Source organism: Biomphalaria glabrata, chromosome 2, assembly GCF_947242115.1.
Source record: "Biomphalaria glabrata chromosome 2, xgBioGlab47.1, whole genome shotgun sequence".
NCBI classification, from domain to species: domain Eukaryota; kingdom Metazoa; phylum Mollusca; class Gastropoda; family Planorbidae; genus Biomphalaria; species Biomphalaria glabrata.
The window spans coordinates 16,403,745-16,425,985 of NC_074712.1; the positions used below are offsets into that span (position 1 = coordinate 16,403,745).

General features: G+C 37.1%; 1 protein-coding gene across 4 annotated transcripts; it reads right to left on the reverse strand.

The window, feature by feature from the left end:
• Positions 1-1,166: 1,166 nt before the first annotated feature.
• LOC106058098 (uncharacterized) lies at positions 1,167-21,206 on the reverse strand. Of its 4 annotated transcripts, XM_056019401.1 has the most exons (6): positions 21,029-21,206; positions 12,844-12,960; positions 11,509-11,621; positions 10,942-11,028; positions 2,683-3,136; positions 1,167-2,631 (listed from the first exon to the last, which is right to left on the reverse strand). In XM_056019401.1, exons 1-6 carry the CDS (start codon positions 21,108-21,110, stop codon positions 1,529-1,531), a joined length of 1,956 nt encoding a protein of 651 aa, XP_055875376.1. In that variant the 5' UTR covers positions 21,111-21,206; the 3' UTR covers positions 1,167-1,528. The 4 variants fall into 4 exon arrangements, with proteins under 4 accessions (XP_055875376.1, XP_055875374.1, XP_055875377.1 ...); XM_056019399.1 differs by having other exon boundaries at positions 1,167-3,136; XM_056019402.1 differs by lacking the exon at positions 21,029-21,206 and adding an exon at positions 19,937-20,081 and having other exon boundaries at positions 1,167-3,136.
• Positions 21,207-22,241: the final 1,035 nt, after the last annotated feature.

A 22,241-nucleotide genomic window follows, 5' to 3' on the forward strand; every position in this document is an offset into this window, starting at 1 on the left:
TCTGTACCTCGGGTCCTGGGTTCGAATCTCAGTGAAGACTGGGATTATGAATTTTGGGATTTTTAGGGCGCCCCCGAGTCCACCCAACTCTATTCTATTGGGTAACTGAATTTAGTTGGGGAAAGTAAAGGCGGTTGGTCGTTGTGCTTGAAATGATTTTAAAAAAAAGCCCCCGTCGCCTAAGCGTGGCGCCTCCGTGGAAACGTCTAGTAGTGGAACTAAATAGGCTAAGAACGGGAAGCGAACAAGGCCCGTCAGGATATCCTGGGTGTGCTTTTTTTTTTTTTTGCTATCTTTCTCGGGGTGGGGATGGAACAAAAGCCAGCAACCCAGTACAAAAAGTCGGCCACACCATTCCATTAAGGGGGCCGACATCAAAGACCTGGAGTGGCGGTCCCTGCACGGAACATGGCGGTTTCAGTATAGGATTGAGGTAAACTCCCCATGGTTAGCACTGCCCTAGCCACTTATAGCGAGTGGGAGCGCGATACGGTCCCCTTACTCGGTCCATGGCCGTTACTGCTCAGAAGGACTTGGGGTGAAGAGCTCCGGGTCCAAGCCTGTTCGTTGGATAAAAACCTTTCTAACGATGGGACTTTATTGAAGGTCGTTGTGCTGGCCACATGACACCTTGCTCGTTAACCGTTGGCCATAGAAACAGACAACCTTTACATCATCTGCCCCATAGATCTGAAAGGGAAACGTGACGGTTTCCATGCAGCCGCCTTTAGGCGCTCAGCAAACACAAACTATTCTCGAGTCCGGTTTCGATCTCGAGCTTCCTTGCTGGGTAGCCAAGTGATTTAGCATCTCAACCACAATTCCCATAATAAGAATGAATGTTGTCTTACCATTATGTCTGTTCTAAGTACAAGCGGGCGTTGAAGTCATGATGAGCTTCGCTTAACGTACCTTATTACTTTCAAAAAAAGAAATGTTGCTCTTGGCAAAATAGAATTAAAACGGCCCAGTGGTTTTGCGACAAATTAGATATACGGCATGGGGTAAAAGTTAAGTAGCATTAGGTCTCAAAGGGTAACTTTTATTGTTGTTATTGTCTAGGCTATTAAAATTATTGTACTACGTAAGAAAGAAATCAGCTTATCATAAAAAAAAACAAAGCAAAATATATTGTTCATTTTTGAAAACTAAAGAAGATATAAATACACAGTACTAAAAACTGACTGTATTAATAAGTTTACATAGATTTTTGAGCCATGTTAGTAATCATTTACGTATTTTGTCTCACAATCAACAGTCAAAGGTTCAGAGCCATGTTAGTAAACATTTACGTACTTTGTCTCTATGTAGCATAGATTTAGAGCCAAGATAGTAATCATTTACGTATTTGTCCTCACACCTAGCATGCAATAAGGTTAGGTATACACAAAGCGGTAGTAAGCATGACCGATTGTTTGATAATATTCTAAAAATTCCTGAATTTTTGTGGTCACGTCAATTTAGCATGGATAATAAATCTATTTGAATTCTAGTTCTGATTATCTAATAAAGAAATCCAGCTGCTCAGTTACGTCATTTTACTTTGATCTTTAGTTCGTGATTTCAGACAATCTGGTGAGCGACATGATAAATTTGACATTTTTTTAGTGATGAGTGGCACTTGATCGTGTGCCACAAGCTGGTCACCCTTAGAAGTCAGCCCACTCGACTGCCTCAGTTCAGACAAAGTGCTTTCTCTGTTGGGATGATGTTCTGTTAAGTTGTCTGCTCTTGCATCCTTCGGAAGTTCGTTTCCTAGACATGTAACAAAAGTAAAAACCTCACATTCAGACGTCATTTCGTCTGTTATGGGACTCATCAAATCCTTTACGATTGAATCTATTAATGTCTCTTTCTTTATAAATTCTTCTACATCGTTAAAGCGATACTCTTCTATGTCTGAAGGTAGACTCTGGGTTATGTACGATGGACGATCAATCATTTTCAATTCGTTACCGTCACTCTGACTCAATCCTTCACGACGTTGATGCCACTCTGAACAAGACTCCCCATAATAACTACGTATGTCATCGCCTTCACTCGAATTCATTTCTCTCCGACCAATACTTTTGGATATAGTTCTTGACGGACTATCTCGCATGTAGGCGGCCAGGTATTCATGATGATCCCTTTTGAAGTTTCCGTAAGAAGTAATTTGGTCTGAAGGTTCCTCCTTGATCAATAGTTCAGCATTTTCATCCAAGAAGAAATCTGGCCTTGGGCTTTTGGTCAGAATGCCTGAATCTGGACTCTCTGGCGTTGATTGGCAGTGACGAGTTGGACTTACTGGAGACAAATAGTCTGGAGATGGGGCCACGGTGTGGTTCAGGTTTTCATCTTTTGTTGAAATGCTTCTTAAAAGCATGGACTTTTCTATAGTTGTAATTGAGCTACGTTTATGGAATGATTTCTGTGTTTGCCAGCCTATATCTGAGTTCGATATATCATGTGTAGGCCTATCTGAATTATATGCTAGGCTGATATCGTTCAAATTAGGGTCAACATAATTTTGTGTTGTTGGTAAATAGCCAGACTTTAGATTGGCGCATGTTTCGGCGTTTCCATATCTTGCATCATAATCTGTAGCGCTTTGTACGGGAGATGTGATAGAGTTAGACCTTGAATCATAATCTGTAACGCTTTGTACGGGAGATGTGATAGAGTTAGACCTTGCATGATAACCTGTAACGCTTTGTACGGGAGATGTGATAGAGCTAGACCTATCGTCATAACTAGAATTTCTGATGATACATGAATCAGTTAATTTTCTCCAGCCGGAAATTGGACTGTCTCCATGGAAACACGAAGGTGTTATTCCTCGATTTGGTTCTACAAGATCCACAAAGTCTTGCGATTCTTGCATGTCAAGGAGCGAGAAAACGTTGGGGTTCTCAAATGGTTTGTAGCTTGCACCTTGTATTTTTACCTGGCTGGAACCGTCGATTGAGAAACTCGTTTCCGTTTCGTCAGAAGTGCAATAGTTAGTTGGTCTACTAGCACCTGATTTACTAAACTTATGAAATGAACTCCCATGCCTTAAATATTCACATAGTGCCTGCAGCCTTTTAGATTGTTTTTGAAGAATCACTATCTCTTTCATCAAATCTACATTCTTTCTTTCTAACTCGTCGTTTGTCTGGAGACAAAAAAAAAGGTGATAAAAACTAAACCATGAAACGTGTACATATAAAACAAATATAGTATTTTAAACATTTTTAGGGGAAAGTACGCTATTAGTTTTGTGTGGAATGTCTGTTCGTCTGTCCGTCCGTCCCGTTTAGATCTCTTAAACTAGAAAAAAGAGTGAAAATCTGACACCATAATATTTTAGACCATTCAAAGTTCTGATGCAACGGCTTTTTTCTTTTCTGAAAGCGAAAAATCTAATTTTTTTAAATCACTTATGCAAGCAGTTTTTTCATTAAAATACACCCTTTTTACAACTATTCACTATTAATAGTAACAAACAAGGGAGGCTCTTTAGAAGGGGAGATGATCATTATCCATATTTTTAACTTTAACACATTTATGCAAATGGTTTTAGATTTTTTGTAAAAAAAATTTCTTATTACATTTGTATTGCCAAGTTATGTTCTGTCATACTAACTACTACATTTACACACAATTTTTTTTTTCTCTTTTTTAAAAAAGAAAAAATCTATTTAGTATGCATATAAGTTTGACATAATTTTAAACAACAATTAATAAGTAGTTTTTCATATTGTAATAACTTACACATGCACGCACACAGACAACTATCTTAGGCACAATCTCTCCATATTGGTTCTCGACTTGGGCGGAAATCGTTCTCTTCTTCTAATGTTGACATCCTTTCCAGTCTAGTCTATAACAGTGCACACCTCTGTACTAGTCTGGAAGGTGGTGAGCATTGCAGAGTTATAACATTGCCCCCTTCTTAGAGCTTTTCGTCCCGAAAAGACACAGTGCAGTGGAGTTTTGACAGTTCAGGTGGAGGTCAATCGGTGGGAACCACAGAAGGTAGGGTGCCTGTTGCCCACAAAGCCATCTGCACAGTTTCCCGTGGTCGTCGCTTTCTCTTCTTCCAGTTGGCCAGTCTACGCTTGAGGCGATATCGTGGTCGCTGCTTCGACCTCATGACGATAGTCGCTAATGCCAGCCAGCTGAAACAGGGAGAGTTAGTGGAGGTCAAGGTTGCCAGCCACGTAACACAAATGGAGGTTGTGGTGATCACCGTAGATTCCAGGGTTGTTGTTCTAAGATGCTGAGTCAGCGGACCTCTTCCGTGGACGTTTTGTGACACAGTTGTAGGCCCACTGGTAGCCATGGTTTCAAGCACATAGTCTTTCTCAGCCGCATCTGTAAGGTATGCCCATGAAGCATCCTTGTAATGTTCATCCACCACTACATCAGGTTTCGCTGGGATTAATTCACCACCTTTCAAGTCACTCTCACTGATGTGGTCAGAAGTACAAATTTCAGTTCAGATCTTGTAGCTGGGTTTCTTGGTGTGGGCACTGTCCCCACAGGGCGCCGCATATACAGTTCTTGTCAATCGCCTGGATGCAGTTGCCAAGCATCGAGTTCTTTCTTATGCCGCTGCCAAAGTCAAATTCGTTGTTTCTGTCTCGGCCATGGTTGGGGCCCGTATTCGCAATTTCACCCGACGACATCCAAGGCAAGGAATCAGAAACGGTCTTGAGGCTTTCATGGTTTGAGTTCTTATCAATGGTACTGACAGATAAACAGAGGTCTTTGAGGTCCACAGCAGAAAGCTTGGACGCAGACCCCACGTTGTCTTGATCTGTCCGGCTCATTGGGGTACTCGTTTCAGGTATACCAGGAACAAAAGCTTTAGGCACATAACAGACTACTCTTGTTTCTTCATTTGTCTCTTTCCTTTTGATTCGGCACATCCCGTTGAGATCGTCACAGCACTTGTTATCACGCCTCTCGTCTTGAAAGTCAACCCCGACAGACTTGCCCACAACACAGTCACAGACGGCGCTACAATCCCCTGCGCCTCCATCACCACTGTTTGTGCAGCCACAGTCCTGACCAGGTAACTGCCCTTTCACTAACGAGTTTATTCCTTCTTTCACTTGCGACACAATTTAACACTTTGGTCTATTTGACCTTCTACTTGCAATACGCTTTCATCTACCTTGTTCAACATTATAATCCTACTCATGTTCCCCATCATGATCCTAATCGTGTTCATTTGTTCCTTAAATGCATCCCCACAGTCCTGGATCTTGCCCATGACATCAACAATCCCAGGTTCAATTTCAAATGTGTAGGTCTCCGGATCTTCTTCTTCATCGATCAGAGCTTGCCGCAGACGAGCCGTGAGCGTTTCTCTCCTACCGACGGGTTTTAAACCTCGGTCCCGAAGCTCTTGTCTTAGCTCTTTAATTAAGAGCTGATGTAATAGCTTTAACGATGCCATAGAGCTCGCATCCAACCTCCTCTCGTTGAGTTGCCTATGATCCCACTTCTGACACCAATTGTAATAACTTACACAGGTACACAAAACAACATCTATCTTAGGCACAATCTCTCCATATTGGTTCTCAACTTGGGCGAAAATCGTTCTCTTCTTCTAATGTTGACATCCTTTCCAGTCTAGTCTATAACAGTGCGCACCTCTGTACTAGCCTGGATGGCGGTGAGCATTGCAGAGTTATAACAATATTATCGCGTGAACTTCAGAGTACACACGCAACAATAGTACACTTAACAACTTTTTTTTTACGGAAAAGTTTTTTTCTTGAGGAATAAGAGATTGACCCTTTGCAAAACAATTAGATCAATTAGATATTCATTATAAGACATCAGTTAGGCCACGTTCACATCTAACTTAACATCCACTTTCACCTATCCATTGGTCTGCTGGACCGCTGGGACACCACACAAGATCTGTCAACCTACTTTCTCCATTCTTCTCTGTCATTTGTCTTGATAGAATTTCATTCTAATGTTCTTTCTGAAATATTGAAACCTGCCTTTTTACCTGCCTGAGTGGACCAATTCGGGGGCCGATTTTGAGTTTGTTTCCACACAAACTGTCTTTGTAACTTTGTTTAAAACTCATAATCGAAGGTTCTTTTCTTTCAGAGGAAACTGAGTAAGAATTTATGAAAGTATCCCGATCACAGTGGAAGTTATACAAGATTATGATCAAGATTTTCTTCAAACTTTAATCACAGTAACAGTATAGCTTACTTAGGCCATTACCACACTCTAGCCAATGACGTAGCTAGGAATTTGCCATCAATTGGGGGCCCGGGGAAGGCTTGACCATTTTGCGTAATATTTAATATTTAATGTAAAAAACACTCGTTTTGGGGCCCCCTTCAAGTGGCCCTTCCTCCCCCCAACCTAGCTACGCCTCTGACTAGTAGTATAGTCATGATCACACTCTAACAGTATAGTTTACTATGGTCATGATCACACTCTAACAGTAAAGTTTACTTTGGTCATGATTACACTCTAACACTAAAGTTTAATTTGGTCATGATCACACTCTAACAGTAAAGTTTACTTTGGTCATGATCACACTCTAACAGTAAAGTTTACTTACGCCATGATTACACTTTAACAGTATAGTTTACTTTGGTCATGATCACACTCTAACAGTAAAGTTTACTTTGGTCATGATCACACTCTAACAGTATAGTTTACTTTGGTCATGATCACACTCTAACAGTATAGTTTACTATGGTCATGATCACACTATAACAGTATAGTTTACTTTGGTCATGATTACACTCTAACAGTAAAGTTTACTTTGGTCATGATTACACTCTAACACTAAAGTTTAATTTGGTTATGATAACACTCTAACAGTAAAGTTTACTTACGCCATGATTACACTCTAACAGTATAGTTTACTTTCGTCATGATCACACTCTAACAGTATAGTTTACTTTGGTCATGATTACACTCTAACAGTATAGTTTATTTTGGTAATGATCACACTCTAACAGTAAAGTTTACAATGGTCATGATCACACTCTAACAGTATAGTTTACTTTGGTCATGATCACACTCTAACAGTAAAGTTTACTTATGCCATGATTACACTCTAACAGTAAAGTTTACTATGGTCATGATCACACTCTAACAGTATAGTTTACTTTGGTAATGATCACACTCTAACAGTATAGTTTACTATGGTCATGATCACACTCTAACAGTATAGTTTACTTTGGTCATGATCACACTCTAACAGTAAAGTTTACTATGGTCATGATCACACTCTAACAGTATAGTTTACTTTAGTCATGATCACACTCTAACAGTAAAGTTTACTTACGCCATGATTACACTTTAACAGTATAGTTTACTTTGGTCATGATCACACTCTAACAGTAAAGTTTACTTTGGTCATGATCACACTCTAACAGTACAGTTTACTTACGCCATGATCACACTCTAACAGTATAGTTTACTATGGTCATGATCACACTCTAACAGTAAAGTTTACTTACGCCATGATTACACTCTAACAGTATAGTTTACTTTCGTCATGATCACACTCTAACAGTATAGTTTACTTTGGTCATGATTACACTCTAACAGTATAGTTTATTTTGGTAATGATCACACTCTAACAGTAAAGTTTACAATGTTCATGATCACACTCTAACAGTATAGTTTACTTTGGTCATGATCACACTCTAACAGTAAAGTTTACTTATGCCATGATTACACTCTAACAGTAAAGTTTACTATGGTCATGATCACACTCTAACAGTATAGTTTACTTTGGTAATGATCACACTCTAACAGTATAGTTTACTATGGTCATGATCACACTCTAACAGTATAGTTTACTTTGGTCATGATCACACTCTAACAGTAAAGTTTACTATGGTCATGATTACACTCTAACAGTATAGTTTACTTTAGTCATGATCACACTCTAACAGTAAAGTTTACTTACGCCATGATTACACTTTAACAGTATAGTTTACTTTGGTCATGATCACACTCTAACAGTAAAGTTTACTTTGGTCATGATCACACTCTAACAGTACAGTTTACTTACGCCATGATCACACTCTAACAGTATAGTTTACTATGGTCATGATCACACTCTAACAGTATAGTTTACTTTAGTCATGATCACACTCTAACAGTAAAGTTTACTTACGCTATGATTACACTATAACAGTATAGTTTACTTTGGTCATGATCACACTCTAACAGTATAGTTTACTTTGGTCATGATCACACTCTAACAGTATAGTTTACTTTGGTCATAATCACACTCTAACAGTAAAGTTTACTTATGCCATGATTACACTTTAACAGTATAGTTTAATTTGGTTATGATTACACTCTAACAGTAAAGTTTACTTTGGTCATGATCACACTCTAACAGTAAAGTTTACTTTGGTCATGATCACACTCTAACAGTAAAGTTTACTTACGCCATGATTACACTTTAACAGTATAGTTTACTTTGGTCATGATCACACTCTAACAGTAAAGTTTACTTTGGTCATGATCACACTCTAACAGTATAGTTTACTTTGGTCATGATCACACTCTAACAGTATAGTTTACTATGGTCATGATCACACTATAACAGTATAGTTTACTTTGGTCATGATTACACTCTAACAGTAAAGTTTACTTTGGTCATGATTACACTCTAACACTAAAGTTTAATTTGGTTATGATCACACTCTAACAGTAAAGTTTACTTACGCCATGATTACACTCTAACAGTATAGTTTACTTTCGTCATGATCACACTCTAACAGTATAGTTTACTTTGGCCATGATTACACTCTAAATGTAAAGTTTACTTACGCCATGATTACACTCTAACAGTATAGTTTACTTTGGTCATGATTACACTCTAACAGTATAGTTTATTTTGGTAATGATCACACTCTAACAGTAAAGTTTACAATGGTCATGATCACACTCTAACAGTATAGTTTACTTTGGTCATGATCACACTCTAACAGTAAAGTTTACTTATGCCATGATTACACTCTAACAGTAAAGTTTACTATGGTCATGATCACACTCTAACAGTATAGTTTACTTTGGTCATGATCACACTCTAACAGTAAAGTTTACTATGGTCATGATCACACTCTAACAGTATAGTTTACTTTAGTCATGATCACACTCTAACAGTAAAGTTTACTTACGCCATGATTACACTTTAACAGTATAGTTTACTTTGGTCATGATCACACTCTAACAGTAAAGTTTACTTTGGTCATGATCACACTCTAACAGTATAGTTTACTTACGCCATGATCACACTCTAACAGTATAGTTTACTATGGTCATGATCACACTCTAACAGTATAGTTTACTTTAGTCATGATCACACTCTAACAGTAAAGTTTACTTACGCCATGATTACACTCTAACAGTATAATTTACTTTGGTCATGATCACACTCTAACAGTATAGTTTACTTTGGTCATGATCACACTCTAACAGTATAGTTTACTTTGGTCATAATCACACTCTAACAGTAAAGTTTACTTATGCCATGATTACACTTTAACAGTATAGTTTAATTTGGTTATGATTACACTCTAACAGTAAAGTTTACTTTGGTCATGATCACACTCTAACAGTAAAGTTTACTTACGCCATGATTACACTTTAACAGTATAGTTTACTTTGGTCATGATCACACTCTAACAGTAAAGTTTACTTTGGTCATGATCACACTCTAACAGTATAGTTTACTTTGGTCATGATCACACTCTAACAGTATAGTTTACTTACGCCATGATTACACTCTAACAGTATAGTTTACTTTGGTCATGATCACACTCTAACAGTATAGTTTACTTTGGTCATGATTACACTCTAAATGTAAAGTTTACTTACGCCATGATTACACTCTAACAGTATAGTTTACTTTGGTCATGATTACACTCTAACAGTATAGTTTATTTTGGTAATGATCACACTCTAACAGTAAAGTTTACAATGGTCATGATCACACTCTAACAGTATAGTTTACTTTGGTCATGATCACACTCTAACAGTAAAGTTTACTTATGCCATGATTACACTCTAACAGTAAAGTTTACTATGGTCATGATCACACTCTAACAGTATAGTTTACTTTGGTAATGATCACACTCTAACAGTATAGTTTACTTTGGTAATGATCACACTCTAACAGTATAGTTTACTATGGTAATGATCACACTCTAACAGTATAGTTTACTTTGGTCATGATCACACTCTAACAGTAAAGTTTACTATGGTCATGATCACACTCTAACAGTATAGTTTACTTAGTCATGATCACACTCTAACAGTAAAGTTTACTTACGCCATGATTACACTCTAACAGTATAGTTTACTTTGGTCATGATCACACTCTAACAGTATAGTTTACTTTGGTCATGATCACACTCTAACAGTAAAGTTTACTTACGCCATGATCACACTCTAACAGTATAGTTTACTATGGTCATGATCACACTCTAACAGTATAGTTTACTTTAGTCATGATCACACTCTAACAGTAAAGTTTACTTTGGTCATGATCACACTCTAACAGTATAGTTTACTTTGGTCATAATCACACTCTAACAGTAAAGTTTACTTACGCCATGATCACACTCTAACAGTATAGTTTACTTTGGTCATGATCACACTCTAACAGTATAGTTTACTTTGACCATGATCACAAAAGATACTCTAAAAGTTTAAACACAAAGGCCTTTGTCACATTGGGTTTCACTTAATTCACTTAAGGGCTTCTACTAAAGTATAATTTATAAAGGCCTCGACCAAATCGGATCCTCACAGATCTTTTTTTTTTTCACAGAGACAACTTTTTTCACCACTTAGATATTCCTCACAGTCTAAAACATATTTCTGATTACCAGGGCCTAACTCTAAGAAAAATTAATTAGAAACATGAGTTTAATAGTGAACGAAAATGGACAATCTAAATTCTACCTCTTGACTTCGAGCCAGGTCTTGGGTTCGAAGTCTGCTGATTGGAATGTCGAACCATTTCTGAACTTGTTTTTTCTGCTTCAAACTCTAGTAAAAAAAAAATTAGTTCAAAATCAATTCTAAAGTAAAACAAGTAAACTCACCTAACTGTAGGAAATGTTCATTTTTGGTGGCAAAACTATAATAGCTAGTTTCTTTGTGTGTTTTGTTTTTTTTTGTTATTGGTGTCTCCGGTGTAAGGAGACTAACATTTATCAATGACAAGAGACACTCAGACAGGCAAGGAAAAAAAAAGAGAAACTATACAAATGAAGAAACATGAATAAATTTAATAATTCTTAAAAGAAATTAAACAAATATAAAGCGTTGAATATAAAATAAAATCCACTAAATTAAATAAATCAAAACAACATATGATTAAACAATCAGGTGCAGATGGAATAAACAAATCCAATAAACATACATAAACATATAGAAACAAAGATAAACAAATTAGATTCAAAAAGTCTTAGAAACAAGCATAAACAAATTAGGTTAATAAATCAAATAAATGTAAACATAACTTACAGAGTGTTTCTGTTTGGAAGATTTAGGACGCAGTATGTCCCGGGATGATGAAGATTTAGTCTTACGGTCACTTTTCTTCAAAGTCCCTCTAAGATCCAGCGAGTCTGTTTCAACTGGGAGGCACACATAAAACATGAGAAATACAAAAGTAGAATCAAATAAAACACGGAGACAAAACATAGACACAAAACATGAGAAATACAAAAGTAGAATCAAATAAAACACGGAGACAAAACATAGACACAAAACATGAGAAATACAAAAGTAGAATCAAATAAAACATAGACACAAAACATGAGAAATACAAAAGTAGAATCAAATAAAACACGGAGACAAAACATAGACACAAAACATGAGAAATACAAAAGTAGAATCAAATAAAACATAGACACAAAACATGAGAAATACAAAAGTAGAATCAAATAAAACATAGACACAAAACATGAGAAATACAAAAGTAGAATCAAATAAAACACGGAGACAAAAATACAAGATACAAAATTCTGTGGCATTTTATGTCTCGAGTGACGATCTTTTCCCTTTGCAACTTCTTCTTCAAAATATCAGTATATTTTAAGTATGTACTTAGGCAATAATACATTATCTTATCTTCTCTTATACAAAGATAAAGGTACATTCCTTGTTCCATATGCTAGGACTAATTTGTAGTTCCATTTTTACTAATGCTATTAGAACATAGAATGGGTTGCCTGAGTCAGCCAGAGAAACCAATGAGTTGGCAGAATTTAAGTAATTGTTTAACATGTATGACTAGATTGACCTAGGAACGCGCGTAGAATGTAATCATCTTCTTTTTGTAATAACGTCTGTATTTCATAACATACTACAGGCGTTACTTCAAAAAAGGAGATAATTACGTCCTATGCATTTCATGTGTCAATCTAGTCATGCATGTTAATCACTGACTTAAGCTATGCTTAGTCGATGGTTTTCTTGGCTGTTATCATTGAAACGCTGAGAATGAATTAGAATGTGGTAGACAATTAAATTGCATTAAATAGCCAGGCCAGTAACTGTTTAGCATTTGTAGCCAAAAATGAAAGTTTTGGGTTCGTAGCAATCAAAGGAAACCCGGTGGAAGGCAAATCCCAATATGACATATCATATGGAACTTGAAGAATTTTCCTAATTTAAATGTCTTCATTTGTACACAATAACATGCACTTTTTCCTATCGTCCCAATGCAAAGTAAATCACTAACTACAGGTGTGTTATGAAAGATCAATCATAGCAATGTATTAGTCAATTGTATGTCATCCAAAAAATGGTATGTGACCAAAAATGTTCTGTTGCACTAAAATAGTTCCAACTTACCGCAATGGGTTGATACATCTAATTGTAATGGTGCATTAGTAATGTCTGCTGTACCAGTGTCCATCAGCGGAAGTGAACTATCACTGGACAAAGACTCGGATGTATTACGTTCCCTTGCTGAAATCAACGGAAGGAATAAATCTTTTATCAGTTTAGTGATCATATATTTGACCAAAATTAAAGTTCTTTCATGGCATTACTAACTAGCCTTGCTGCACAGAATTTTATCGAGAGTGATTACAGTCATCATCATCAACTGGTACATCAGAGCTAACTGGGACACCAGAGCTAACTGAAACATCAGATTTAACTGGAACATCCGAGCTAAGTGGTACATCAGAGCTAACTTACTTTGTATTTTTAGTTATGTAGAGACGCACTATTGTGGACGGATTTCGAACCTGATTAGTGACGCTTGGACTTAGTTGGGTTGGAGGCTTCTTAGAGACAGAAAATCAGTCGGTGATAGGATTTTATAGGGTTATGACGTATTTTATCAACAGAGACATCGACTGTGGCCTTTTGTGGATTAAACCTTAATTTAAACTGTTCCAACGGTGTTTGGGCTCGTCTCTAAACTTTCTAAAACGGATGAGCTTGTTTTGGTTGTGAGTAATAACATTATAATACACCCGTACCGGTACAAGAAACCCAGACATCTGCAGAGTAATCTTTCATAATCTGACAGGCATCAACAATTAACTACAAGACAGGCATCCATCACACTGGAAACAGAGCTAACTGGTACATCAGAGCTAACTGGAACATCAGAGCGAACTGGTATATCATAGCTAACTGGTACATCAGAGCTAACTGGTACATCAGAGCTAACTGGAACATCAGAGCGAACTGGTATATCATAGCTAACTGGTACATCAGAGCTAACTGGTACATCAGAGCTAACTGGAACATCAGAGCAAACTGGAACATCAGAGCTAACTGGAACATCAGAACTAACTGGAACATCCGAGCTAACTGGAACAGCAGAACTAACTGGAACATCAGAACTAACTGGAACATCAGAGCTAACTGGTACATCAGAACTAACTGGTACATCAGAGCTAACTGGAACAGCAGAACTAACTGAAACAGAGCTAACTGGAACATCAGAGCTAACTAGAACATCAGAGCTAACTGGTGCATCAGAGCTAACTGGTACATCAGAACTAACTGGTAAATCAGAACTAACTAGTACATCAGAGCTAACCGGAACAAAGAAGCTAACTGGTACATCAGAGCTAACTGGTACATAAGAGCTAACTGGAACATCAGAGCTAACTGGAACATCAGAGCTAACTGGAACATCAGAACTAACTGGAACATCAGAGCTAACTGGAACATCAGAAACTAACTGGAACATCAGAGCTAACTGGAACATCAGAGCTAACTGGAACATCAGAACTAACTGGGACATCAGAGCTAACTGGAACATCAGAACTAACTGGAACAGAGCTAACTGGAACATCAGAGATAACTGGAACATCAGAACTAACTGGAACATCCGAGCTAACTGGAACATCAGAGCTAACTGTAACATCAGAACTAACTGGGACAGAGCTAACTGGAACATCAGAGCTAACTGGAACATCAGAACTAACTGGAACATCAGAGCTAACTGGTACCTCAGAGCTTACTGGTACCTCAAAGCTAACTGGTACATCAGAGCTAACTGGAACATCAGAGCTAACTGGTACATCAGAGCTAACTGGAACATCAGAACTAACTGGAACAGAGCTAACTGGAACATCAGAGCTAACTGGAACACCAGAACTAACTGGAACAGCAGAGCTAACTGGTACATCAGAGCTAACTGGTACATCAGAGCTAACTGGTACATCAGAGCTAACTGGTACATCAGAGCTAACTGGTACATCAGAACTAACTGGTAAATCATAGCTAACTGGAACATCGGAGCTAACTGGTACATTAGAGCTAACTGGTACATCAGAGCTAACTGGTACATCAGAACTAACTGGTAAATCATAGCTAACTGGAACATCAGAGCTTACTGGAACATCAGAGCTAACTGGTACATCAGAGCTAACTGGAACATCAGAATTAAATGGTACATCAGAACTAACAGGTAAATCGGAGCTAACTGGAACATCAGAGCTAACTGGAACATCAGAACTAACTGGAACAGAGCTAACTGGAACATCAGAGCTAACTGGAACATCAGAACTAACTGGAACATCAGAGCTAACTGGAACATCAGAGCTAATTGGAACATCAGAACTAACTGGGACAGAGCTAACTGGAACATCAGAGCTAACTGGAACATCAGAACTAACTGGAACATCCGAGCTAACTGGAACAGCAGAACTAACTTGAACATCAGAACTAATTGGAACATCAGAGCTAACTGGTACATCAGAACTAACTGGTACATCAGAGCTAACTGGAACAGCAGAACTAACTGGAACATCAGAGCTATCTAGAACATCAGAGCTAACTGGTACATCAGAGCTAACCGGAACATCAGAGCTAACTGGTACATCATAGCTAACTGGTACATCAGAGCTAACTGGAATATCAGAGCTAACTGAAACATCAGAGCTAACTGGAACATCAGAACTAACTGGAACATCAGAGCTAACTGGAACATCAGAACTAACTGGAACAGAGCTAACTGGAACGTCAGAGCTAACTGTAACATCAGAGCTAACTGGAACATCAGAACTAACTGGAACATCCGAGCTAACTGGAACAGCAGAACTAACTGGAACATCAGAACTAACTGGAACATCAGAGCTAACTGGTACATCAGAACTAACTGGTACATCAGAGCTAACTGGAACAGCAGAACTAACTGGAACAGAGCTAACTGGAACATCAGAGCTATCTAGAACATCAGAGCTAACTGGTACATCAGAGCTAACCGGAACATCAGAGCTAACTGGTACATCATAGCTAACTGGTACATCAGAGCTAACTGTAATATCAGAGCTAACTGGAACATCAGAGCTAACTGGAACATCAGAACTAACTGGAACATCAGAGCTAACTGGAACATCAGAACTAACTGGAACATCAGAGCTAACTGAAACATCAGAGCTAACTGGAACATCAGAACTAACTGGAACATCAGAGCTAACTGGAACATCAGAGCTAACTGGAACATCAGAACTAACTGGGACAGAGCTAACTGGAACATCAGAGCTAACTGGAACACCAGAACTAACTGGTACATCAGAGCTAACTGGTACATCAGAGCTAACTGGTACATCAGAGCTAACTGGTACATCAGAACTAACTGGAACATCAGAGCTTACTGGAACATCAGAGCTTACTGGAACATCAGAGCTAACTGGTACATCAGAGCTAATGGTACATCAGAATTAACTGGTACATCAGAACTAACAGGTAAATCGGAGCTAACTGGAACATCAGAGCTAACTGGAACATCAGAACTAACTGGTAAATCATAGCTTACTGGTACGTCAGAGCTAACTGGAACATCAGAACTAACTGGTAAATCATAGCTTACTGGTACGTCAGAGCTAACTGGAACATCAGAGCTAACTGGAACATCAGAGCTAACTGGAACATCAGAGCTAACTGGAACATCAGAGCTTACTGGAACATCAGAGCTTACTGGAACATTTAAGATAACTGTTACATCAGAGCAAAATCAAAATATCGGCAACACATTTTTTGTCTTGCTAAATAGATTCTGATGTAAATCCCATTGCAATTGAGCTGATAAACAAGGAAGTAAAAGTGAAAGTTGGAAGCTGGCATGGAATGAACTCCAATTGGTAACAAGGCAAGAAGTCTTAGGCCTCCGTAAGTTCCGTGGAAAGAATTTCTTCAATTCCGAGCACTGCCTGAAGCTCTCGTACAGATCAAATGCCTGTACATATACGGGTTTCCTTAACTCTAGGAGTTGCAGACACTCGAGAAAGACAAGCACCACTGATTCCTCTAGCTCAACAGTCTCGGCAACGGGCACTTGACGGAACCGCACAAAGCAACTATGGGGCAAATTCCCGTCCTGCATTGCGCTTTTATTGTTTGTTCCGACATTTTCAGCTTCCACCATGGATCATCTCTGTTAGGGCAATGCATGTGCCACCAGACCACCCCGTTGTTATTGGATTTCTCCCAGGATCCCAACCACGTTTCACGACGTGTGACAGAAAGACGTGTACTAACTACTAGGGAGTTTTCTTTAAATTGTTCGTGACACACTCTATTTTTTGTGGTTCTACTTACATCTATTTTTTGTTAGTAAAAGTACAAGTAAAGTTTTTTTGAAAAGAAGCTTGTTCCAGTTTTATTCAAGCTCTGCCTTAAGAATAGAATACAGCTACAAGAGTTTAGTTGAAATGTCTGGCGCTACACAACACCTATGTGTGTACGTGGCTTTTTGTTGTTTATCTTTGTAAAATGTGATACGAATTGGTTTAATAGATATAAGCAAGTTTCTGTGTAAGAATGGGTTTTCCAGAAATGAGTCAGTTTCTCGGTGAGTCAGTTCGTTACAAGAAATCCGAATCAAAATTCTGTTTAGTGCCCAAACCGCCCAGGACAATTAGACACGCCACAACCTTTCCCCAAGCCGCGTGTTTTATCTCATTATCTTTTGATCGAAATCTCATTTTTTTTTAAATGTAGTTCAAAACTCCACACAAACGTCAACAATGTACCATTAGCAAGGAAACGAGATCTAGATGACAGCTCATACAGGTTCAAAATGCAAATTGCCAAGAAAAGTCATTAAACAACCTCAAATACGTGTAGATCACAGACCTATATATATTATACCTAGACTGGACATGTGCAATCTAAAATCATAAGTTGATCTAGGATTCTCGAAATATTTAGGCCTACTCGATGGAAACTAACACAAAAAATGGCATTATATAATAGATTTGGTAAATATATAGTGCTGTGATTAATATTAAGAATAGCCCATTCTATGTAAAATCCCCAAAATGGCATTACATTACTTGTAAACTCTGAAAACTAAAGATCATTAGTTTTCTAAGACTGAAAAGATCGATTTTTAATATATATATATATATATATATATATATATATATATATTTATATATAGTGTTACAACCCTAGTGGCGGACTGAAAGGGTTAATGTGTGTGCGGCCTACTGACACACATGATTCAGGCCAATCACACAGGTCAATTGCTGTTGAACAAGGGACATTACTGCTAATGCACGCGATATGACCAATGTTATGGTCATGTGACAAAAAAAGCCTTTACAGACGAGAGACAGTGTATATATAAATATAAATATATATATATATATATATATATATATATATATATATATATATATATATATATATATATATATATATAGGTCTGTGATGTGATCATTATCATTATCGGATAAGAATTTGTTTCCGTTTTCCAGTCAAGGTAAAATATATATAGGTCTGTGACGTTGAACCATCGCAGATATAACCGAGAACGCTGTTCAACAGATGTAGCGTGAAGAAGAAGGGAGTTATGCGAACGAAATGTGACGGATTTTTCCTATTATTACGAGTCAGGATATTCCCGATTATAAACACCATATGATTTTTTATCAGTCGACCATTGCCATTAGGTCGAAAATTAAATCATTCAAACAACATAAAGAAAGAAATGCAACCGACCTTATCAATTCAATCTGAGATCTCTATAGAACTATACATTGAATTAGCCTGTAGCCCTCCTGCTTGAAGGATATCAATCCTAGCATGTATGTAGTGTAGTAGACCTACTACAGCTACCATTTCTAGCCAGCGGAGGCTCTGCTATAAGTAACAAGGACAGGTCTACTACACTAAGTAAAGGTCTTCTAGTTTATAAAACTGTCTAGTTTTTACATGCCATCAAAAGTACCTGATGAGCTTGATGCACTCAGCCTTCGTGACATCATTAAATAGAACCAAGAGACTTATGAGCGTGCATGTTACAGACAGCGTAACAAATCTATGTCTATATGCGTTTAGGCCTGGAAGCTCAGAGTGTCCGTATTCCATTAATATCAAAAAATAAATTATTTTAAATCACATAAGTCCGATAATAGTAAGCCTTTTAACTATGGCCTCCTTCAGTCGACTATGGATCATCTCAAAGGCCTATTTAAGGAGGCGTAGGCCTATATATGGAGCATTAGAGTAGAATGATTTATGATGTATTTTTTTTTGTATGTTGACTTCTACTTTTTGATTAGAAAACACGAGCTATATATTATTAATTAATTATTTATTTTTATTTATTTTAACATTTATTATTAATTATTAATAGTGTTTTTGTAAGACGAGACATCGCTTAGACAACAGCAAAGTAATTCAATGAAGTATCTTGAGATGACATTCATGTAATGGGTCTTCACAAGAAAGCCATCTTCTTGACATCCACATAACATCAATCATTTCACCAATGATCTTGATATTTACATGACATCAATGTTCTTGACACTTTTATGACATCACTAATATGGAAATTACATGGCATCACTTGTATTGGCATTTACATGACATTTAGATGACACCGATCATCTTGACACTTACATAACATCAATGCAATGGTTTAACAAAACTAAATTCTACCTGGACTCTTTTTTATTTCTTGAAAATGTTGTTTGATTCCTACCTATATTGTCCTCAACAATAAACTGAAGACTTTCTTTTTGTCTTAAGTTATGTAACTATGGTAACTGTTTAATGGATAAAGGTCTACCGGTCTACCAATTTTTTTGTAGAGGAATGACATTGCTGTCACCTAGCTATCGAAAAAAAAGTCTTTTTTTTTTCAACTTTCGCCCTTAAATCTTAATGAATTATGGACAATGAAATATGAAATATAAATTAAACATAAGTAGTAGGAAACTATTTGCTGTCAGAACATAGACATATTTACATATTTCTCTGTCTCGTGTCTAGATGTACAGAAGCAATAGGGCCTATAGTTTTCTACGTAATAGAAAATATACTAAATCTTTTATAGACCCCATTGAACACAATAACATTCGGAATTAGGGACAACAAAAATGTGTCCTATTATATAAACATACATTGAAACGTTAAGTGTTTGGCATTTAGAAACTACGTGTAGACCAACAATAGCCCAGATATTTACCTAAAAAAATAGATTTGAAGTCAAAGAAACACAAAATACGTCCTAAAGTGGAGACTATGACAGTTTAAGTTATCGGAAATTTCCGTATCGCTGTGGTCGGCATCAAGCTAGTGTAGTTCTATAACACACAATATATTTAAAATCTAGCTATCGGATCACACACTCTTACACTCTTTGGGTGTGTGTGTGTGTGTGTGTTACTGTGTGCGTAGTGTTTTGTTTAAATTAGCTTTTGTTTGCTAGTCAGCAGCTAGATATTTTAAAAAGTTGAACAATTTTAAAAGTATGTTAAAATTGCTTTACAAAACCTTCTTTGTATTTCTAGTTGTAATTAGATTCAGAAAACAACTGGCCAGTTAGTTATTAGACTCGCAGTACAACGGTGGCATAATTTAATCCTCGCTTTGTCTAAACCAGCTGTCAATTTGGTTATTTTTTAAATTTTTGGTTGGTCCAAATGCCCATTATTGCAGAATTCCTATCAAATGCCGAAACCCAATCAATACCGGGCTTCTTGATTGTAGGGTTGCTTTGAAATTTAGGTCCCTATCGATGCAAGTCTCCATCCATGCTGTATCCTTACTAAAGCCAGGTCCCTACAGGCTGTCAATGCCATGACCCTAACAAGTAGGTTAACAATGGAGGGCCCATATCAAGTATTAATATAAGGGGCCCTATCCATGCCAGGTGACCATCGCTTCTAGCTTGGTAGTAAAACCATCTTGAATTTGAGTCCAAACAAACAAATGGCTGATACGTCTCGTAAGTTAGTGTCAGCTGTATCACTGCAATATACATAGAACTTTGAAAAAAAAAAAACTGTAATGACTAACTTTGAATAAAATTAATATGACTAATAATTAGGAATCCTGTGATAACGTTTTATGTCTTCACTTCTTACTATATTGCGTTAACATTTGATAGTATAGTCTTTAATAGAGTTCAATTGAAAAAAAAAAAAAGACGTGTGTAAGATCTTTTAGCTTCACTTATCAAGATTAGAAAGCTTCATATAAAATGTATAGGGCAGTTTTTTGCTTAGAAAAAAAAAGAACATACATTCTTTTAATCCCATCTTATTACATTGTTTACCTGTAGATGTAGTTGCAAAAGATCGATGACAATCTTGCACTACTGAGACACACATTGAGAAGACTAAACAACTCAAGACCATTACATATTAGCAAGACTTTGCAGAGTCATTACTGTAACTTGAACAGAAGACATGCAACGCCAAGACAGTCAATTTGTGCAAGACTCAATTGAGGTGGTTTTATTTTTGACGTCTCAAGATCGGGAAAACCATTAGTTAGTTAAGTTCCTCGAGGATATTTCCATAGCTTGCCAGGTAGCAGACGAGAATATAGAAAACTGTAATGTAAACATAAGTGAGTCTTTGGGTTTTGGCCTGTCAGGTAAAATATAATACAAACTCAGGAATCCTTTTTAGTTTTCAGATAATGCATGAATTAGATTTCAGGTTATGTAGATTCGTATCGTCACTCTATAATTTTCTTCATCTACTATTACAATTTAATCCACTTACAACACCCATAGAATATACCTAAATAGTTCAATAAACGGTATTACAGTGTTGTTACAAAGCTTATATCAAATCACTATGTCTGTCACGTTATTTCTCCGACACCCAATTTCGGGGATCAAGCTGAAATGTTGCACAATTATTTCTTTTACCTGAATCAATTAAAAAACAAACAAACAAACTATAAGTTAATTAACTATTGGTAATAAATTATTGTGCACAGTATCTGAAACAATGGAAAGAAATAGTACTTGACTGAAGTGGTGGGATAAGCTAAATAGGCCCAATTATACTAGGTTGACAGTTGTTGTCTGAGGCTTATTGAACACAAACATGAAATAAAAACAATGGATAACTATACAATCTTCCATCACTTCCAAGTTCTTTTATAGCGACCCCCCACACTCACAAGTACAAACTCATATTTCTGGCTTAAGAATTCTAGTTTCACTTTTCTAGGTTTCCCCGTCACAACCCCCCAAAAATGTGTTACGCACAATCGTTGACTTCTTAATTCAATATTTAATTTGTTATCACTCTGGCGATGTAACGCTCTCCACAAGAATTCTATTCTCTTTTTTGTTTTAATAACACACAAAATAATATAAACAAACATACATTCAAGTTTGCTTTTATAAATGTGTACACACAAAAATTACGTATTCAGTCTGTGTCGATTTCATATGACAAAAAAAAAAAGATTATTTTATACAATGTGTATAAAAGCAAGTCTCTCGCCACGAGAAAAGTAGGCATAAAATA

Excerpts from the sequence above, each read along its gene's own strand:
- LOC106058098 (XM_056019399.1), bottom strand. The coding sequence starts at position 21,110 with ATGGTCTTGAGTTGTTTAGTCTTCTCAATGTGTGTCTCAGTAGTGCAA. Across the intron at positions 11,622-12,843 it reads AGATGTATCAACCCATTGCG|TTGAAACAGACTCGCTGGAT; the intron begins GTAAGTTGGAAC and ends TGTGCCTCCCAG. Across the intron at positions 11,029-11,508 it reads CTTCCAAACAGAAACACTCT|AGTTTGAAGCAGAAAAAACA; the intron begins GTAAGTTATGTT and ends TTTTTTTACTAG.